This window comes from Erpetoichthys calabaricus, chromosome 13, assembly GCF_900747795.2.
Source record: "Erpetoichthys calabaricus chromosome 13, fErpCal1.3, whole genome shotgun sequence".
NCBI classification, from domain to species: Eukaryota; Metazoa; Chordata; class Cladistia; order Polypteriformes; family Polypteridae; genus Erpetoichthys; species Erpetoichthys calabaricus.
The window spans coordinates 122,529,343-122,552,678 of record NC_041406.2 but is presented as its reverse complement, the minus strand read 5'-3'; the positions used below and the strand labels follow the sequence as shown (position 1 = coordinate 122,552,678).

Genomic DNA, 23,336 nt, shown 5'->3' with positions numbered 1-23,336 from the left:
TGACTGAGACCTTTGACATTCCAGCTCACAAAGTTCACTATTTGGTCAGAGAGACACTGCTTTTGAACTTTTGAGAACATTTTGTAAACTTAAGTAAAAGTAGTAGCTTTAACCTTGACTTCATATTGTTGCAGATTATTATGGCTACGGAACCTATTATTATGTTGGCATTTATAGCGGTTGGGGTAAAAGGATATATAAGAAGTAGCTTTTTCTCTCTACCCAGAGTGGCTGAAAAGGAAAGAGAATATACGGTTACAGCAAATATCACCTAACAGATAGACCAATTTGCAAGCAAAATCTTTTTTGCATTACCAAGACTCAATATGACTCATGATTATGTTTTACATAATGTCAGGATCAGTCTTTTTAGCTCTTTTTCTGTTTCTTTAGGAGAACTGAAGATAAAGACTTGGTCATCGAAAATAACTTCCAATTTAGCAGAAAACAAGAGGCTGATTTTGGCTTTGTGTAAGTGCTGTTTAATGCTGTAGAATGTGGTTCATTTAGTAGCTGTTGATGGGAAGATTTATGGGAAAATACGAATGTGGTTATTTTCAAATATAATCTCCTCTTTCTGTCAAAGAATTGACATCAGATTTTCTTTAACCCATAGTTTGTCAAAACAGACAATCAGGCTTCTCAGTTTTAAGGTTTTTGATCCATGTATGTGGTAAGCTGCTGAGATCTCGGTGTCCGATTTGAAGTCCTCTACAATTATTTTAGAGAATAGTTCAGCTATGAATTTCACTGCGTTGGACTTTTACAGTTTTCAACGAGACCTTCCATTCTGATGTTGTTCCTTCTATAGCTATCTTCAAGCAAAGCTAGTTTATCACAGAGCTCTTTGTATTCGGTTTCTACAGCAGTTGGCTTTTCTCAGCGGTGGATGTCAATTGTTCAACTTCTACAATAAGAGTTGTAAACATTTGCTTTACTTCTGAGAACCAAGTACACTAATTTTATTCTCAAACGTACTCATATTTTCCATATCACTTCTTTCTAGAATTTCTTTTTAAAGTTTTCAACAAAGATATTAAAAAGCGTACCTCCTTGTCTTTTATATCCTTAAGCAGCTTGTCTATTCTGTGGTTAATTTTGTCATTTCTCTTGTGTATATCCTTCTTTATATCCTTCTTTATGTCACTCTTTATATCATTTATATTCACCTCTAGTGCAGTAATCATTACCTTCAGCTCAGACAATTTGTTTCCATCTTCTCCGTGCTCCAAAGACAGTAATTAAGGTTAGACAGAGTTATGAGTCCAGTTGGAGTTGATGCTGTTGACTCACTCAGGTTGTTGGTAGTAGCTGATAGCAGGGATAGAAAGGCCATACTCAGTTCTGATAATCCATCTGAGATGACTGAATTCTCATTGCCCACCTCACTCATAGTTTTGCTCTCACACTCTTGACTGGAGCTGCTGCTACAGTGTGAGACCCCGTTATATCCGTTCCGTCACCTGTCTCTTCCAGTCAGTCTTTGGCAGGCCATATCATGAACCTGAACTTGAGTCCAAATTAAACTTTGATGAAGCTTTAGCTGCCTTTTTCATCTCTTCCCGACCCCTTGGTCTGCTACTCATACTTGTATATACTTGTAATTAAATCCTCTCAGGTTGACTAAATACAGGATACCTCTGAATGATAATAAAAAAGTAAAATAATACCGCTGCCAACTGAGCAACATCCTAGCCTTCCATCTCTCACTACAGACAAGACCAATGAAGCATTTAAAGTAGAGAAGTTCATCACGACTGAGTGACAGGAATGCTCTCTGTGACACTGCACGATTCATATTAAAACATCAGTACTAATAACCTTAATACTAGTACTAAACACTAAACTTGTACATGTGATGTCGGCTCAGTTGATAACACAGACTGCATGCTGCACATCTACTTAATTTGACATTAGCTAGGTTTCCATCCAAGAAGTTTTTGCGAAAAAATATTTAGCGCTTCAAATTTTTTTACCGATATAGCTGATGGAAATGCTAATTATCGATAAAATGTTGTACATGTCGACATAATATTTTTCCATTTAACTTTAGCGCATAAATTCCATATTGATACTTCAGATGTCGCAAAAACTACATTGGAAACACTTTTTGTCGGAAAAAAGGGCTTTAGCGCAAATAAATGTGTCACATTTTCATCACGTGCAATCAAAACGAGAATGGCGGAGCGGTTCTCATGGTCTGATGAAGAGTGTTTTTTTTTTTGATTAAACGTCGTTATTTTGTATTAATTCAAATTTCAGTTTTAATTAAAAACCTTAAGGGTTAATTCAGTTGTTATCGCACTGAGAAGGGATGTTGAAAGGTAAGCTCACCTGTACAGATCCGATGCTGCAAACACAGCTGCATCATGGGCACTTCCAGGAGTGCCAACGCAAATGTCTCGTATCATGCACCTGTCATCAACAAGGGCCTGGAGAACAATAGATGGCCACCCTTTGCGATTAATGTAATCGCGGTAGCCTTCCGTCGGGGGAAGAATAGGCACATGCGTGCCATCCAGCGCACCGTAAATCTGTGGCACAAGATGCACCAAGGAATTGCGGTATGCAATTTCATTGGCCTCCGCTACAGTCGGAAGTCTGATATAACGCCGCATTAATTTTTCTTTAATAGCGGTGCACACAGCATATACACATCGATGGACGGTAGTTTTACTAACCCCGAAAGTTTCTCCAACTACTCTATACTCGGCGCAGGTTGCCAGCTTGTAAAGGGCGATGGCAATCCGCTTTTGGGTTGGAACCGGTGGTCGGTGGCAACCTGTGATGGGCGCAACATCAGGACTGATGAATCCACACAACATCTCAAACGTCGGCCGTGTCATTATAAAATGTCGCAGCCAGAGATTTTCTGTTAAGTGTCTCTCCACCACCTCCTCCCAGAAGGTCTTATTCCGTCGTCTCTCCCATACCCGTGGGTTTCGTCGCACTGGGGTACTTTCTTCGAGCTCTAGGGCTATCAGACAAGCAACTGCTTCATTCTGCTGTCGTCTTCGGATATTATGTACAATTCCAATTATTTGTGAAACTGAAATAACAGTAAGCTGGCAAATTTAAAAAAACTGTCTGAATAATCTCTCCATTTCTTTGTTTCTTTGTTTAGTGGAGGGGGTGTAACGTGGAAAACAAAAGGTAGATAATTTGCGACATACACAAAATTATGTATGGAAACGGCTCAAGGGCAGATTTTTTTCGCGATACAACAAAAGTTATGCGACAGTTCGTTTTGGGGGGGGATGACGTCATCATGCACACCATTTTATCGATAAAAAGCCAGTTTGATGGAAACAGGCTGGAGACAGCAAATTTCGCACATTTTTTTTACGTATATTCTGTTTGTCGATAACAAAACGTCGCAAAAAACTGGATGGAAACTTAGCTACTGTAAGGATACCATCAATAAACAAAGAGTACCTGTGGGAAGTCAAACTGAAAATCCTACCTCCTTTGGCATATAAACACATTTTTTCTAGTCTAAATACTGACTGAATTTGAAGCATAGGGATGGTTAATTGAGCTTCACTAATCTTTGATGGCTCTATTTTTCAAACTATTTAGCTGTATGTTCAAGGGTAACATTTGGCACATTTTAATTTAAGAACCTTTTCTTTGAAGTTAGGTGAAAGTTACCTGACATTTGTTGTCAGCGGTGCACCTATGGCTGATGGTCAATTATAACCAATGACATCCACAGAATAAGTGACAAGTGATAAGCACTCTGTTGGAGAAGAGAAAGCTGACTGGTAGATGAAAAGACCAATGAAATCCACAGATTCAGACACTTGCAGCAACTGATACATATTTGCAAATGTGCACAAATCAAAGCTCATTCCTAACAACATTTATGAATGTGCTGTTTAAAAAATATATAATAAATATTCCTGCAACTGCATGCCCGCATTCACATTATGCACAAAGATTACTGTGGTAAAAATCAGTTCTAGTTTTCAAAGTTTTTTTTATTTTAGTTTTAGTTAACAAATTATTTTCTTTTGTTAACAACATATTTTGTTTTAGTTTTAATTAATGGGAATAACATTGGTTATTTACAATCTAATTTTCACCAATCTCTTAATTTTTCACAACAGTAACACCGCTGGCAATGAGATTTATCACAATAGTGTGGCAACTGGTAAGTAATTTGACTTTTGCTCATGTGTGTGGCTTTCAAACTTTAAAAGTGTGATTTAGAAGCAAATAGGTAAGCAACACGACAAGAGACATGGAAAGTAACTCTTCCATACCCGCTACATTGGAAGATGTTTTTCTTACATGAAGGGCGACTAATCGGGGAATGAGATATTGTAATGAGTAGAATCCAATCACAGAAGGGCCACTAAACAAGGAGGTACCAATCAAAGTGTGATTAAAATACTGTTTTCATAATACATTGCTTTTGCTTATCCATACCAACATGCTGACTTTACAAAAGTATCCAACACCAGGGAGCATTTTTAAAAGTCTTAATTTTCAAGAGTTCACATGGGATAGACTGGACAAAGGAAAAATGTAGACATATGTGCATTTTTAAATGAAATTGTAGAAATATTGACAGAGACCAAAGCATTTTGATATTCTCTTCTACTTATCAGATAAAAAACCTCCTCACAGAGCTCTGCTTGGTAAACAACCAACATAGTCATCGCAAATGTGCTGATGTACAAGTGCAGCTCTTGTTATCAACCTTTCATGAGGAGTGAGAAAATGCCTCCAAATAAATTAAACAAGATGTTACTTGTGGCCTAAATAAACTAAGTGGCTTGCATTCACTTTCAATTCAGTATTGATATGGTACATGCGTGAGTTTTGGCAATACTGTCAAAAACTAAAATTGAGTCCATGGGGTACAAACACATTGTCATAAACATGCTCATGGGAGGCAGCTAGAAGGACCAAAAGAAGGTAATTCCATGCCAGGCCAGGGGGTTGGCAGGGTGCAATAATCCCTTTTCTGTTATCCCTGTAAATCAAACATGGGAAATTCTGCCTGGGACCACTGACATTATTTTCGGTCCCGGACCAGCTGAAAATACACGCGTGTGTGAAAATAATTCAGTCAGTTGTGAAGCCTCAGTATCTATGTTCCATAGACACATTATTGTTAATATCTGGTTCCAGTTTTAATAACTTTAAGCACAAGTCTGTTTCTAATTTCAGCCTATTTCTGTGTTTATTTTTAAGGAAGGAATGAAGATTACCAAGTAGTCTGCTCCAAGGTTATTATAGTTATCGAAAACTAAAATCAAAACTGAAACTATTATTAAAAAAACATTTTCGTAAACTGAAATAAAATAATTAACTAAACCAAAATGAAAAACTAAAACTAAACAAAACTATTAAAGTAGCTGGAAAGACTAACTGAAATAAAATTAATATTCTTGCCGTTACCGTCTTTAACCCTTGTAAGTTTTAATTCTAAAACAGAAAGTCAACCACCACGAGCTGCCTGCACATATTCATCCAGTGAACATCAGCTGGTGACGGAGGGCGGCTGTTCACACAGCATTTGCGGTGACCGAGTGAGCTGAATTTGCGCGTAAAGCCTGTGGAAAAGAAAGGGATTTACGCGCCGCCTTTCTTTGCACTTGTTGCATATCAAGATGTAACTCAAACACTTGAAATTGGAATGTGCTGGTCAACAAAAACTTTACCGTATGGACTGAAAAATCACGAGTGAGTAGCATTTCAGTTTATCTCTCAGGTGACTGCTTTTTGTTGACAGTAATTCACCTGCTACTTCGCCCACAAAGTATACGAAGTATAGAGAAAGTGTAGTAATCATGAAAAAATTCGATCTCGAGATTTTGATGAATTTTGACGTTTTAGACTTCCCTGAGTCCAAAAATACCATTTTTTGGAATTGTGTGTAAACACGATAACTCAAAAACGCAACTAGATAGATGGATGAAATTTGGCATGTGGTTGTTACACCAGAATTGTAGATCTTTATTAACTTTTGGGTCAAATCCATCAACCGGAAGTGGTACATTACTTGAACACATTCTCGATTATTTTTTTTATTCATGCAGCTGCAGAGTCCGATTTATTCAAATTTACTTTTATCATAATTGTTCAATATATTATTAATTTGATTTGATGTGTTGTTGATGGTTCTTTAATGTACATAATATAATCATTGTCTTGCGGTTTATTCCTCAAATATCCATCCCTATATCTGAGTACACGAGAAAGTCTAGGGGAGACCACTCCCGATTTTTGAAAATAAAATGGCATTGATTGAGAGATGAACAGTCATCATACAAGATCAGCATATTGTTACTGACCAATCACTTTTGCTTTAAAAATGTCGTTTAACAACGAAGCGATACAAACCATGTAAAATTCCTGAGTTGGCAATGTCTCTACTGAACTACATGTAGGTAGGCGAAGAGAGTGTGCTAAGTGATGAAAAGCTAAACATAATGTGTTTTTGTATTTATGCTATATTTATTAATTTGTCTTTTTCATATTCACAGCTCAAAATATCTGATATTGTGAAAATAATCCAGTAGCAGAATTATGTTTTAAAATATCTGTTTCCATTTTTTCAATTTCTCTCTCTCTCAAAATAGATAGTTGAAATATCATATTCTTTTTTTCTTTACATCAGCCATATCATACATATTGCATACTACAGATTTTTCCTGCCTTACATCCAAACCAACTGGGGTAGGCTCTAGGTTCCTGTGATCCTTCTCTGGATAAACAAGTTTAGATATTGTATATATTGTTCCTAATCTCAGATGCTGTCTCTGTCATTTTGTGCCCCTCCACACTCTTATTACCTGCTCTTGCTCTGCTCATTAAGGGTTTACTGTTCTTATGGTGGGCTATTCAAGTCTCACAGCCCCTAACCTTCTCACTACATGCTTGTTTTTCTTTGTTCCCCTCAATACAGCTAGGGTCTGCACACTGAATCAAGCCTAAGAGCCCTATTCTTCCTAAGCCCTCATGATTTTCATGATCACACCTGTCAGAACACAGTAGAATCTCTTTTTATTTTTTTATATCTTTTCAGGCCTGCAGGTGGCAAAATTCTGTCTATAAATTGTTTGTGCCTGAGATGGAATCAGAGATCAATATGGCTGGTAGAAAAAAACAAAGCCCAGTATTTGAGATTTTTGAATGCAATATTGAAGGCATTCATCATAAGTACATTGTCATTGGAGCAGGATATGTTGTGGTGCGCTGTAGACATTTAGAGTAAAAAAACCCTCACACCTTAAAATTCACCTAAATTAACCTTAATAAACCTAAAAGGAAAAGGAAAAAAGTGCCAACAGACAGCACAGATTTGTTCAGCACAAATGACACAAAATATTTAAAAAATTATAAAATTGTGTAAAATCGTTCATATTAAGTACCTGGTTTTGATTATGCTTGTTTTTATCAGACAAAAACAAAACCAAATAGTAAACTGTTTCATGTAGTGTAGTAAGCTTCCACTAACATTAAACTCATATTATATCCAAATCCGTTAAGTGTACAGTTCTGTCTCATTGTGGCACAAAAACTAAACTCCACAGTAGCTCTTTAACCATACCATAATTACTAAAACTAAAACTGAAACTAATATATATGAAAATAAAATAGAAATGTCTTTGTAAAATAAAAACTAAATTAAAACTAAAAATACACGACGAAGGAAAACTAAAACTAAACTGAATTTCCAAGTAAGGACAGAAAAAATATAGAAATAAAAACTAATATAAAAAGGCAAAACTATAATAACCTTGGTCTGCTCATGTGGGATGGGGCTCGGGGACTGGGGTGAGAAAGAGACAACTCACCTGAGATGATCACTTTCACAGAAATCTATTGCTCTTGGTGTGAAGTGTGGAAACACCTGAGAATCATTTTCTTAGTGCATTGTGAGCATTAAAAGACTTAGATTTGTAAAGACAGGAGTGGAGTGTAATAGAAGGAGCACCATCAGTTGGCTGCTATATGCCATTTTGTGTCCTACTTTCTACCTTTTATTTCTTTGCCCTCTTCCATACCATCTGACAATGACAGCCCATACTGTCCGTACATAAGGAAAGATTAAGAAAACAGCATAATGCCATTGAAAATTAAACACGTGCATTAACATATTAAATGTAACAGTCCTAAAGTAAATAGGGCTTTTCACAAGTGCTTATGTTGCTAAGTAAATCAAAATTTATTATTATTATTATTATTATTATTATTATTATTATTCATGTCCTCTGCTTGCTTGCATTACCCTGCTTCAATGCATGCTCCTGACCTCATCCTTGCAAAGAAACTGACAAAGCAGACTACTTCCACATAAAATAATGTTTTAAGTCATTAAAGGGTCTATTGTTCATAATACAGTTGTTACGAACACTCTCATGCACAAGCACATAGCATAAGCACAAGCAGAAACACATTTCAATTGTCTTATAACTCTTTACTCCATCTTGAGGATGGAAGAAAAAACTGTAAGAAAATTGCAATTTAAGTGAAAAAGACCAGGATGCAAACTTACAGTGCAAGCTCTCATGTAACTGGCATCGACTTGAGCCCTTTATTTAAATATATGCAGCTGGGTTAGCTGCTCTACCAGTATATTAGGAACATCACATTTGCCATCTATATGCCTACAGGAGTCACATGATGTCTGTGGTTTTCTGTGTTTATTTCCTATTTTCTGTGTGTATCCTTCCTTTGATACATCGTCCTTTTGTGTTTTGACTAAATAATTAAATTTTTTGATACATTTGAACCTCCGACTCTGAGTCTCCCAAAGAAACCATACCATTAATTCTCATTAATTCTCTGAAATGAACTGTATTGGTGGTGCAGTCAGATGGTACCTAAAACTGCTGTCTCATAGCCCCAGGATATGTACTTCAAGATCTGGCCTGGGCACTGTATATGTAGAATTTATATGTTTTCAATGTGTTTGTGTGGGTTTCTCCTCTATGTATTCTGGTTTTCACCCTAAAAGCCAGCTTCTCTGACAAACTTACAACTGTGTGTGGTGTTGTACTGTTTTTGTGTATTGTATGGTATGTTCTGCAGACTTATATATGTTTTATAAGCTGTGTTTGCTTATTATACTGAGAGGAAGCATGATGGCCTAGTAACATAAAACAATCAAAGCAAAAGCCACAAATTTGGCTTTGTATAAATAAATATGGGTGTTTGTAAGTTTGCCTTGTGATAGACTGTTTTCCCAATTTGGATTGGATCCTGTCTTGCTGCAAGGACAGGTACTGGCCCACTGCGACCCTAAACTGGGATAGGCCAATTATAAAATGTATAGATTCACTATATAGCCAAAAGTATGTTGACATATCTCCAAATTTTTGAATTCAGGTGTTTTAGCCACCAGTGCCAGTTGTAATTTTTTTGTAGCCCTAGGCAAAAGTAAAAATGTCAAACCCAAGGCGAGAGTTGTTTTCAAGCTATACGCACACAAATGTTATATCAAAGAGAGAGGGGAAATGAGAGACGAGGGCCTCAAAGGTTCATGCAAGTACTAAATAGATGTCAAATTGAATGGGGATTGGGATTGTTCCCTCTGTGAGATTCACGAGTTGTACATATATGTAAGACTGAAGAACTTGAGGGTGTTAGGGAGGACACTTTAGATAAAATCAGGGGATGGGCATCAAAGATCATCTGAAGCCCCTCCCCTCCCCCTGCAGATGCCATGGGCTACATCTGTTATAGTTGACAAAATGCTGCCCCCAGAAAACTCTGCCACCATAGGTTACCATCTATTTTACCTACTGTATATGGAAGTGCCGGCAGTGATATTTCAGTTCTGATATTAATTGTAGTTTTCGTTTTTATTTTATTTTACAAAATTAATTTTTATTTTTATTTCATTCTAGTTTTCAGTGGAGTCAATATTTTTTATTTTTATTTAGTTCTGTATTTAAAATTTTAGTTTTTATTTTATTTAGTTCTGGCCTTTTTACATAATATTAGTACAATTTTTTTTATTTTTTTTTTGTAAGACCACAAATGCTGGCATAACACATATTTCAATGCAAGTTATGTTTCAGTCAACAAAATACACTCGTGGTTCATAATGCCGTTAAACACAGCTTGACTATCAATGATCAAACAGATGAAGTGGCCTAATGAGTGTAGGCAGCAAGATTAAATGTTTCAACCCAAGAAACCAGTCTGTGTAAGCACGTTGCTATTAAATTATAAACAAGCACGCATTTCGAGAGATTTGTTCACGTTGCAACCCGTCCACTGCACAAATAGCCACATACTGAAAATATTCGCTTGACAAGTGCCTATAATGCAGGTGTACAGACAAGTTCTTGGCCACTGGCACCAGCATACTTATGTTGACGATTTCTGCTGCCAGTACTGAAGCAATGATGTGCGGTGAGGTCAATGGCTGGTTAGGCACTGACTCCTTCAGAGTCACATTTACAAATATATGAACCCTAAAGAGTAGCTTATTCACTATTCAATTGGCAGCATACACATTGACTACTGGTTATGTTGCATATCTCATCAGCATTTCTTTACTCACACATAGGCAAGGTGCATATTTGGCTAAGAAAGAACGTTACATTTATAGAGTTGAGAGAGAGCGGAGAGAGCGCATTTGCTCTGCACCCTCCATGTGTTCTAAATTTGCCATTGCAATTTCACAATTCATATTCATTCAATACAAATGAAAGTATAGAGTGGTGTATAAAAAAACAGATTTCAATTTTGACCTTAATTGAAATATTTAGTTGTTTTTAAAAGCTTTTAATTCTGATGCTGTAATCAATTTTAATTCAGACTATTCAAGAAATGCGTAACAAGAAAAACAAAAGCATATTTTATTTAAGGTCTAAATTTAGTTTTTAAATATTGCATTTTTTTTCTTAATCTGATTCCATTTTTTATTAAATTGAAAACCGTTTACGGTCATTTGTAAATGAAGTCCATGCTTCTATCCTACTCCACGAAAATCACTGTCATTTTCTTGTAAAAGTCCTCCTTATTTTCCTTTAGTTTTAAAAGACTTAATCTTACATTTTGACAGTCAGTCGATATAAAAAAATAAAAATAAACAGACTACTGCAGTGCACTTGACTTTCGGATATCGCTAACTTATTGGCGCTCAGAGCCTCTGCATAGAAGAACAGCAGCAACAAACACCTGTTGGGCTCACATCTGCCACCTTCAGTGCGCCACAGTACTCTCTGCCTCACCTTGTGCCTTTTCACTGCAGTTTTATGTCCGATCAGCAAGACTAGGTATGTCACACACATTCATTAAAGATATCAGCCAGATTGTGGAAAGTCAGGGTGTATAATAAACGTGTCTGCAAACATTATATTGGCGACATACAGAGAGACAGCAACAGGCACTCATCAATTGCATGAGTCAACCCAGTGTGTGAGGGACAGTGCAGTGTGAGGTGAGGTGAGGCTCATCGTTTCTCCCCAGTATTTGAACAGGAAATGCATAAATTCAGCAATTTTGACTATAAAAATGATCACAATTATTGGAATCATACAAAAAAATAATTTATAGCACAGGCCAGTAGACAAATGTATTTTATGCTATCATTATTAGCTTTTTTACTTTTCACGAAGAGCCTCACCTGCTTCCCTTGACCGCACGTTCCAGTACTGAAGTGCAGTCCTGGTACCAGAGAAATGCTGGACTTCCACTAAGTACCAATCTAGCTGGCCCTACACTGAAACTCCGAGACTCTTTTCTTCTTCTCACACACTACATTTGCTTTTATTATCATCTGTAATGTACTTAAAGCATTTCCACACGTCACTTTCTCGCTTTCTACCCACAAGCATCAGTGCAAAACCCGCCATCGTCAACCACACGTGCTTACTGTTTCAACCCGAAGAAACCAAATGTGCTCAACAAACAAGCAACGGTCCTTTACAGAAGTTGCGCCACATGACTACCGTAAGCCCAAGGTACAAGATCACCGCATAGTAAACAGCACAACATACGTAACTCTGCACGATTGAACCAGATTGAATGAAAATGCAATTGCTGTTTTTTTCATTTTTACTCAATTTTCTTTCTCGTTTTAGTTTGTTCAAATATCACTAATTTTTATTTTTATTTAGTTTTACTTTCTCATTTTCATTATGAAAATATCACTGGTGCCGACTCTGTCACTCGCACCCTTTGTTAACAGGTGCATAAATTAAAGGACATAGCCATGCAATCTCCATTTACAAACATTTCTAGTAGAATAGGTCATACAGAAGAGCTCAGTGAATTTAAATGTGACACTGTAATAGGATGCCACCTTTGCCACAAACACGTGAAATTTCTGGTCTGCAAGATCTGCCCTGATCAATTCTAAGTGCTATTATTGTGAAGTGTAATAGTTCAGGAGGAACAACAGCTCCAGGAGATGGTAGATTATGCAAGCTCACAGAGTTTAAAAGGGATATAAAAACCGCCTGTCCTCTGTTGCATCAATCACAGCAAAGTTCTAAACTTTCTCTGGGAACCACATCAACACAAGAATTGTACATCACAAGGTTCATAAAATGGTTTACCTTGGTCAAGCAACTGCACACAAGCTCAAGATCACAACATGTAATGCCAGACATCAGCTAATAGAGTGGTATAAAGCAGTCCAACATTGTAGTTCTGAGAGATGAATCACCCTTCACTATCTGTAAGTTTGACAGACAAATTTGGATTTTTCAAATGCCAGAATAACGCTACCTTCTAGACTGCATAGTGCCTACTATACAGCTTTAGTGGAGAAGGGATAATTGCCTTGGGCTGTTTTTCATGGTTTGGGCTAGGCCCCATGGGTCCAGTCCAGGGTACCATTAAAGCTACACCATACAAAGACATTTTAGATTATTGTGTGTATCTAACTTTGTATGATAATGTATTTGATTTTTTCATCTAAGCTAATTTGATGATGGGGTATGCTCTTAACATCATCGTATAAAAAAAAAGATTATTCTGAGATCATGCACTTTGGTAGTTTTTGCCAGTACTGCTTGTAATGTTTCACCTTTCCGCTTTGTTGTGTTCACATGAAGATCCCCTTAACATTCTTACTGAAACTTGCACAACAAAGTATACAAAAAAAGATTTATTTTTTGGTGAAAATAAAAAGCATATTAAAAATATTAGATGTGCATTAAATCGCTTTAAATACAATTTCACCACAAAAGTGCCACTGTGGCTGACCTGGTTATTATTATTGTATTTGATAATGCTGAAAGAGCTGAGAGGCAGACATTATGTCACAATCCAATTAATTTGTATAATACTGTTTTATCCAAATTGTTGCACTAAAAGTTACCACTTTAAAGGTTATTCACATGAAATTTTCAACTGCAAACTAGAATTTCCTGTCTGTCCCATAGCACATGAACACATCATTGATTTAAATATAACATTTAATCAACTGGTTGCATACTCCGTAAGTATGTTCACCAAAACATTTATTTGCATTTGCAATAAAAAATTCTTCTTTTAAGTTTTTAGAAATCATGCTGCCTTGATCTTTTTTTCTGTTTTTTATATTGAGAACTCATACATTAAGTCACATAATTCAAATTTTGGGTCTGTCAAAAACTAAACTTCCCCTTACAAAAAATAAAAGTTAAAAAACACCTATTTATAGCCAACACCATGCCGGATCATAGATCTTTTCTTATGGAAGAATCCTGTTTTGCTATACTAGCATGTGTTGCTACTGTATGTAACTGAACTTTTTTTAACCAAAATATCATACTGCTGAGCACTATATGAAATAACAGTTTTTATCACAAATCATATTATTACAACATAAATCTAATCTGTCTAGCATATGTCAGGGAAAGGAACACAATCCTTTTTAAGAGGTTGAAATGAAAGTGAAAGGAAAGCAAAAATTTCCACTTTAAGACACTCTCCTTCTTTGCAAAGAAATGCTCTCATTATCACTATATAAATCATCTACAAATAACAATCAGATTAACACAAAAAAATGAACATTTAGATAAACACTATGGAGGATGGCCTAGCCCTTGCCCGGCCGGGATGCCTCCACGGTGGAAGGACTGTGGGAGGAAGTGTGGCCAGTACTTTACCTCCCAGAGAGTGCTAGGTGGGAGCCCCCCTGGGTTGTAGCGGTGCCTCGGACTCCCGCAGGGCTCCATGGGTGTAGGAGTTGGATACAGCCCTGTGGGGATCTGTGGGCACCACCAAGGGGTGCTGCAGCTGCTGCTAAGCCCTGCAGAGCAACTCTTCTGCTACATTGGGAAGTGCTGTCGGAAGTAGGTCAACAAGCACCTGGAGCACTTCCGGGTGATTTATAAAAGGGGCCAGCAGACACTACTCTGGGGGCTAGAGTTGGGAGGAGGGAGACGAAGCTTGCCAGGAGGAGTGGAGGAGTAAAAAGAAAGAGAAGAAGAGATTTGTATATTGTGTGCTATGCTTGGGCTTGTGGGAGACATGGAAGATGTTTCCCACAAGGAAAATGAAAATAAAAAAGTTCTGTGTGTTTTGAAGTTGTGCCGCTGCGTCTGTCTGTGCCGGGTTGGAGCAGCAGTGCCCACCTTGGAGGTACACAACACAAACAAGTTTTGAGGTGACTCCATGTTTGTTTCTCTTTCAGCATTTGTAAAAGTAACAAAGATGGTAGTGAAATATGTGATACAAATAATAATAAAACAATTTAAAAAAGCAGATGATTTTTGCATACACTTGTTATTTTGGATTATATAAATATTGCACATTATATGAATGATAATATAACATAGCAATAAAAATCTGTACATCAACAAACAGATACCTGTATATATTTTTTCTCTCCCTAAATTTTTCTAACACATCATAGACTGTAAATACTTTATAATGTATTGCATATGGCATAAGAATCAATGTTACCTGGATTTCAAGGTGAACAATCATGCACCCTAAATGGCAATCTGGAGCTTTAATAATGTCATACAGTTTTATTGCTAATCAACAGCAAATAAAGTGAAACAATTGTTGAAATTTTGAAGATGGTATTTTATTAAAATATTATTTAAATAAACACAACTTTGAAATGAATGGTTTGTCATAATATGTAAAAAAATTGTACAGATTTAAAAAATGATTAACTAGTAAAGTATATGATTTATTATTAAACCAATTCACTCAACCTGCACAACTACCGCAAAACTCAAGGTTTTAAGAAAGCTATATTTGTGAGTGTATTCAGACACCCTGTATGCCCACACATATGACATTAACATTCAGACTGAGGCTAAAGACACCTTACCTTTCTCACTAACTGATTCACTCTCAATTTCCACATCGTCACAACTTGTATATTCTGGGGTAGTTGCCAGCTCCTCCTCAGAACTACTCAGTGAGACCTGACGCATTTTGCCTCCTTTTTTAGTTTTGTGTGGTTTTGGTGGTGGGGGCCGAATAGATTCAGACTGGTCTGAGCTAAGTGAATCATTCCGCAACATTGTCTCCATCTTCTCTCGTTTTGTTTTCCTAACAGCCGAACTAGGGTCCAGGTGGTGTTGTTGTTTACGCATGGATTCCCCCCCTACATGGCGTAAGTCCCCAGGTCTCTCACCCAGCACAGGGCTCCGGCGTGGAGTAGGGGGACTGTGGTTAGATGTCCGCTGTCGATCATGAGGGCTAGGTCCCTGAGCTTCTCGAGTTCTTTCCACAGAACAAGAGCGTTGACTCTCAAGGGGCATTCGCCTCTCAAAAGTTGGGCGCTGCCTTGATTGATGGTCACCATGAGTCTGAGAAACCTGTGGCTCATCCACCTCTGTGTAAGCTAGTGACACATCACTATGTCTCCGCTCATGCCGGGCCCGAGAAACCTCAACATGAATACGCATTTGCTCTTCATAAGGCTGGGGTTTGACAGGATAGCGAGCTAAGTTGGGATCACTTCGATAACGAGCCTGGTAATCTTCTTGTTGTTGCCTTTGTCTCTCATACTCACTTTGTTGACCATCTAGTTCCTCATTTATTGGATAATCCTGTGAGTGCCTCCAACTTCGCCTGTCATGGTATTCACCACGTGCAGCATCTGAATCCTCATATATTTGTGTACTACGTTGTCCTCGTCTTTGCTCACGATCTCCGTAGTCTGATGGTGACCTGGGCATCCCGCTGTCCAACGGAACATACTGTGAACATTCTTCTCTCTCCTCCCTTTGATCGTATTTTTGGTTTGAATCCCTGGATGCTGAAGGGCTTCTCTTCCTGCATCACAGACAAATTTTAAAGAAATTATTGTCAAATTTTAAGAAGTAATACATACATAATTCTCAAACTCTTAAGGTATATTGGCTAAACATATTACATAATCACTTTTCTTTTTCAGTTGGTGACAAGTTTAAGAATAGCCTATGTGTAATCTTCTTAATATTATTAATTTCTAAATAAACTTAATTTAAAAATATGATTAAACAAATAGCATAAAACAGTAGTAAACACCAATGTACCTTGTTAATAATATGAAATATTAATACTATAAATATTGACTCTGAGGAATTGAGCAATACACTGTTTCTTGAATAAACTGTAATATTTCTAAATTTTATTCTGTCTTTGAGTGAATTTGACAAAAACCTTAACATAAGCCAATGTCGATTAGAGTGCCTTTCTAATTCTGGAACATTAACCCTTCAAATTAACCCAGGATCTTGTGTCACTAGTGTAGAAAGTTTTAGGTCAGAAAATATAAAAGTAAATCTCATACTAATGCAAATAATAAGCAAGATGTCTTCTTTAAAGAAAGACTTGTCAGATTGTCAAGTGATGCTAATGGTGTTTTCAGTTAATGAATGCTACACAATCTGAAAACAGTCATTTGTTCAAAACATGAATAATGTCTGTAAACAAGCTGCATGACAAAATCAGTCCTTCAACTGCTTACAACATTAAATAATCTTGCAGTGGTTCTACTTGGCTTCACACAGAGTACAATAACGGAAATCTTTCTTTGAAATATATAAATCTGTGTGTTTTTCTTCAAGTAAATTGAAAAATGTAAATGATATATGCTCAAACTAGACTTTTTATGCTCTGTCAGCAAATTTTAAAAACATTTTTAGGCATTTATTGAATCTCTCTTGTTTTAATGTTATATAAACTATTGAGAGAGTAAAATCAGTGATAATGACTATACAACTGAATATTGTTGACTGCTTTAAAACGAATATATTTTGTTTTAAGTATTTGTGATAAAAAAAGTGACCCACATGACCATACAAAACTTTAAAATTTGAAAAATATATATATATATATGATAAAATGTCACATTTCTTTAGAAATAAATAGCCACTTAAGACTGAAAAAATAATCATAAAATTAAATTCCAATGAAGAAAGAATCTACTGTAGGGGCTCCCTCTGGGGATCTTCTTATTTTATGAAAAGATGGATTGCCTCCTGATATTCTCCACTGTTGCCAATTAGCATCTGGAAAGGGGAGGACATTTCTGTTTCCTGCATTTAGTTAAGGGTGATGTTTTTCACTTTAGATCTCACCAACAAAGACATTACTGAGTTTCTTCTCATTTTAGATGAGTGTTTCCAGAAACTAGGGCAATGATTTCCTCTTTTACATTATTTAGAAAGAAAAAAACACTTTTCAAGTTATAATGTGACAGCTTCACAATACTTTTAAGAATTTACAGAATTTCTGTGGTTGACATTTTAGTTATTGCTTTAATACTAAGGCATGCATTTACATTAACCTATTGATTTACAAGCTTATTTTATGATAATTTACTCTATCATAAGGCAAATCGTGGCAAGAATAACCTGGAAAACTGTAACTGGAGAAATCTGGTTAGAAAGGACACGATATGCAAAATCCCTCCTTTGAACAAAAATAAAAAACATAATCTTGCTGGATAATTCACAAAAAAATAATGCAAAATTCTTAATTCTTTGACATCATTGAAACTTCTAAGAGCCATGATTATTTTAATATATAACTGCAATTGCAAGTTTTCTTAGATTATTTCTTTCTTATATAAGTTGATTTAAAACAAGACTTAGACTTTGTCTAATTAAATGGATATGATTGCTCTAGAACTACAACTTTGATGTAGTTCTATGAACAACATAAACTTGACTAAATCAATTTGACTGTTACACTTTTAGAGAATGTCTGCAACAATCCCCCGCTAGCAACCACATTTAGTCAAATTCAAGACATCTGTCTTTCTGCCTTTTCCTATTCCTTCTATGTGGATTAAAATTTGGTATCAGGGAAAAGTGAGTTTTTCTGGTGATTAAAGTTTTACAACTAACAATAACTAACATAATGAAAGCAAACCACTTACATTTGTCAAAAACATGACAAATTACTGAAAGTGAAAAAATACCAGTTATCCATAATAGCTGTTAATGAACAGAGTCTAGACAAAATATAAGAAAGAACATAAAATGTAGTCTGATTGAGAAGAATCAAGGTTGCCCAATTGTCTTTAGGCAAATAAAATTAATTGTAATTTAACATGGAAATGATCCAGCAAAATGTCTTAATAACAGTAAGTTATAAAAAGCTATTGCTAGATTCATCAGATATAAACAATCAGTCATTACAGTATTTCACAGCATTTATTCCATACATTGTTCACATACAAATTGTATTTTTGAAAAACCTACAGAACAGATTTTGTAAAAAAAAACTTCTAATATAAGAAAGGTAGCAATATCAACTAATATACAGAGTACACTAACAAATTAGTTTCTCAAGCAATGAAAAATATTCAGTAACATTAGAATATTTATAGTAAACTGTCTCAATCATCATAAAAAAGTTGTGTAAATATTTCATTTTATTTATGTACTAGCCAAGCTACCTGTCGGAAACAGGTATAGAATAAATTTAAAACTATTTGATATCTCTAGCCCTGCATGTATCTTCAGCACCTTTCCTCTGTATTCTCAAGTGTGTTTCCTGTCTGCTTTTATCTTTGAAGCCTCTCAGAGTGTGTCCTACATCTTCAATCCTCCAGTTAAGTACAGTGGAAGAGAAAGCAAGTGAGGTCAAAGCAGGGGTGGAAGGATAAAGTAAAAGAAGATCTGAATGAAAATAGTTTGTCTGGGAAGGAGCTGCAGGGCCAAGCTGTATGGATAAGATTATCAGGCACATCAGCCCCACACAGTAGAAAAAGATAATGAGGAAGAATCCTTCCATGTTCCATTTCAACATGAAGTAAAGATTTTGAATTAAAAAACAAAAAAGCTAAAAATTAATTTAATAAAATGTTATAAGAAAAGAACATCCTGGGATACCTCCTCACACCAAATGAATTGCTACGTTTATTTGATAAAACATATACAAAGAAAGAATTAATGACTGTATAAAGTACTAAAATAAACAACGTAAATTAAAACACCTGCTGACTTACTGTTTTTTACTTTCCCACTTCTCAGCTCCATAACAAATCCCTCTTGTTCACCATTACATTCTCTCTGCAAATTTCTGCCCACTTATTCTTCCCATCAGAGTCTTTACTATACTATGTTCTTGGTTGCTTTGTAAGAAAGAGCCTTTAAAACTAAATACTGCATTACTGCCAGGCCCAGCCCTGGAATTACATATATGGTCAACATAGACTCAATGAAGCAACAGTATGAAGAGAAATGCTTTTTCAGAGGTATTATTTGTTTATATATTGTGAACCACTAGGGTGAGTTGCAGCATCCCAAACCTCAGACACAATAGCACAGACACAGTTTCAGATTCCAATAAAGAGATTTATTGCCACAAATATCTTCATATATTCCACATTTCCAGCAATATGACTCTCCCCTTCTCCACTACAACCAGGTGAGCTTCGTCTGACTACTACCCCATCTCTAACTCCCAAGGCAAAGTGAATTAACTTCCTTTACACTGGACGCAAGAATACCTCCAGTGCCATCACACTGCATCAAGGAAGCACTTCTGTGTCAGTTAGAACCTCCCCATGACAGGAAAGTCATCCAAGAGAGTTAGAGTCGGGAGTGGAATTGAGCAAAGCTCACCTGGAAAGAGTAAAAGAGAAAAGAGAGAGAAAGAAAAAAGAAGAGAAAGATGAAGGTTAGAATTGTTGCAAGGTATTTTGTGTAAAACAAAATACTTATTTGAACTCAGTACTGTGCTGATGTAGTTGTGTTTAGGTTTTGGGGCCATGCTATGCCCTCTACTGGTCATGATATATATAAACAACTAGCAAAATACCCGCGCTTCGCAGCGGAGAAGTAGTGTGTTAAAGAGGTTATGTAAACATATATATATACATAAACATATATACTTATATATACATATCTACATATACACATATCTATATATATATACATATACACATCCACATATATATACATATATCAACATATATATACACATACATATACACACATACATACAGACACACACACACACATATATATATATATATATATATATATACAGGTACTTGCCGACTTACGACCGCGATTGGTTCCGACTGACTGGTTGTAAGTTGATCTGGACGTAAGTCGGCCTATGTTAATTTAAGGTAAGAATATTAGACTGGGTAATAATATTGTAATCATCTTAAAGTAATATTTTATCAACATTTTCTTACTTTCTAAGACAAACACAGCATACTACAGTACAATTTGTTTAATATGTGGAAAACGTACAAAACAAGAAATACTGTACTGTACATTTAATTCCTGGCACCACTGGTGCTTGGCTGCGGGTTGTCGATATCGCCTTCATCAGATCAGGCGAGGCTGCGGACGGGGTGATGGGAGGAGTTGCTCTTTTCATAAACATCGTGAGCTTCGTCTGAATTGTTTGTTTTTTTTTCTCTTCATAAATTTCGCAATAAGGACGAAATGTGTTGCGTGCCATCCGTTCAATCCTCGCAAATCGTTCAATATTTGGGTCCATTTTTTCAAAATGAGCGAGGAGTTTATTCAGTAGAGATAAATCTTCTGACAATCCCTTTGTGGTGAACATTCTTTGTGGCACCTCCTCCTCTTCGTCTTACTCCAATTCTCTTGTTTCTTCTTCCGCCACTCTTTCTTCTTCCAATTCTATCAGCTCTTCATTCATAAGTTCACCTGATTCCCGGTCTAGCAACTCCTCGACATCTTCCATTTCACATTCCAATGAAAGGTCTTTTGACAGTTTCACTATTTCTTCACGAATCTCATCAAGTTCTTGTTCACTGTTAAATCCAGCAAAAGTATTTACATAACGCTTAACACACTTCTTCCATACGCCATTCATACACTGTGAGTCGACATTTCTTGCGGGGAGGGCTTCGGTTTTCTCTGATCTGAGTTCACCTCTGTTATAGCGCGTCTTTATTTGAAAAGAGCAGTGTCATATCGGGGCGAGTGTGAACGCTAACTTTGACAAGCACTATAAATTTACAGCGGTTGTTACAGACGTAAATCAAATGTGTTTTTATTGTATAATATTAACAATAACAGCAGCTCTCTACTCAAAGCGGTAAACTCGAGAAGCTGCTAGCATCGAACCCAGAAGCTCTTGATTGGGAGTCAGCAGTTGTGTGTGGGAACTGTTAACATTTGAATGTGATGATTGTATATAAAACTTGTGCACGAACGAGACTGGGATAACTGTGGATGTGGATGTGAGTGGTGTGTGTGACTGAGAATGACTGGTGTGAAGCCTGAAGTCCAAATATCAAATAAACACTTTCACAAGTACAAGTATAACAGAACAAGTGCGCTTTTATTCAAGAAGAAAAAAGAAAGCAGGTTGCAGTAATCAGTTGATGCGACTGCTTGCCTAGTGCAATCCTAAGAACTGCCCAATCAAGAGCTTCTGGGTTTGATGCTGGCAGCTTCTCAAGTTTGCCGTTTTGAGTAGAAAGCTGCTATTAGTGTTAATATTATAGGGTTATATGTTAGGGTTATATTATTATCGAAAATTGCCAAAACAACAAGACACAAACACACGTGGGGCAACACTGCTGCGTATATTTTTACTGCTGCGTAGCGAGACTTGAGAGTGCGGGAAACTGGCGCTGCCAACAGCTGGCGGGGGAAACAGTCAAACGCGTCGTAAAGTCGAACAGTCGTAACTTGCATAGGTCGTATGTCGACGAGTACCTGTATATATATACATACAGACACATATATATACATATACATATTTACATATCTACATATATATACACATATATACATATCTACATACATACACATATATCTATCTATATATATATATATATATATATATATATATATATATATATATATATTGTCACACATGTACGATTAGGAGGCAGTCAAAGAGCCTAAAGGTGACTGAAACATTGCGAGATAAAGGGATATCACGTGGTACTTACCTGAACTCTTTTTTTCCAACAGGACACAAGAAGAGAATTAATCCCGCAACTTCCGGGTTTTCAAAATGGTCGCGATCACGTCACTTCCGGTCAATATTGATGACATCACTTCTGGCACCCACAAACCACATCACTTCCGGTTCCTGTTGCCACATCACCATTTTGCCAACCATTTCCTGTCACATGTTTTTCTGCTCTATAAAACCACCATTTTGTTTTCAGTTGTTGTTCATTGTACTTTCAAGACTTTGAATCGCTTCATTTTTTCAATATTGTCTGTAAGACAATATACGGGGACGGTCCCCAAATCTTTATTTTGTATTTGTGACTTTCTTATCGATCACAATTGGCGTAGTCAGCAGGATTTATTGTTCAAGATGTCTGAAGAACAAGACCTGAATAGCGTTCTCTCCACGATCATGGGAGATTTACAGTCCCTGAAAATCCAGATGGGGGAAACCAGGACTCAATTGGCGGAATCGGAGGCTCGTTCGGCCGCTAGGATACAGACGGAGGTCGCTCGGGCACCACCCATTGCTTTGACTACCCTTACTGAGTCGGGTGATATTGAAACATATTTTTTGATCTTCGAGCGTACCGCTAAGTGGAACGCATGGCCGAGGTCGGAGTGGGCGTACCAACTGGCTCCCTACCTGAAGGGAACGGCGCAGAGAGCCTATTATGATTTAACTGAGGAGCAGGCTGCTGATTATGACGCTCTCAAACTAGAGGTCTTTAAACGCTACGGCGTATCTCCGGAGCAGCAGGCAAGAGAGTGGAGGGAGTGGCGATTTGACCCTGAAAGGCCATTGAGAACCCAGGGCTTTGAAGCCTGGGGAAAGGTCTGTTGTTGGCTACGGCCTGACGTCAATGACTCTCATAAAATGGCCGAAATTCTGGCGTATGAGATCTTTGTTCATGCTCTCCCCGAAAACATAGCCCAGCAAGTCCGGAAACACAATTACGAGAACATGGATTCTCTTATAAAAATTGCGGAGCGTCACTGGGCGGCTTGCAAATCGGGAAG

The 23,336-nt window shown here is 36.9% G+C and overlaps 1 protein-coding gene across 32 annotated transcripts in view; it reads right to left on the bottom strand.

Moving 5' to 3' along the window:
* Positions 1 to 23,336, bottom strand: part of rims2a (regulating synaptic membrane exocytosis 2a) — a 1,351,795-nt gene that overhangs the window by 600,669 nt on the left and 727,790 nt on the right. For all 32 annotated transcript variants that reach the window (XM_051936048.1, XM_051936053.1, XM_051936052.1 and 29 more), the window contains one exon: positions 15,248 to 16,200. In XM_051936048.1, the coding sequence (XP_051792008.1) occupies positions 15,248 to 16,200 (953 nt within the window). The remainder of the gene's footprint in view (positions 1 to 15,247; positions 16,201 to 23,336) is intronic.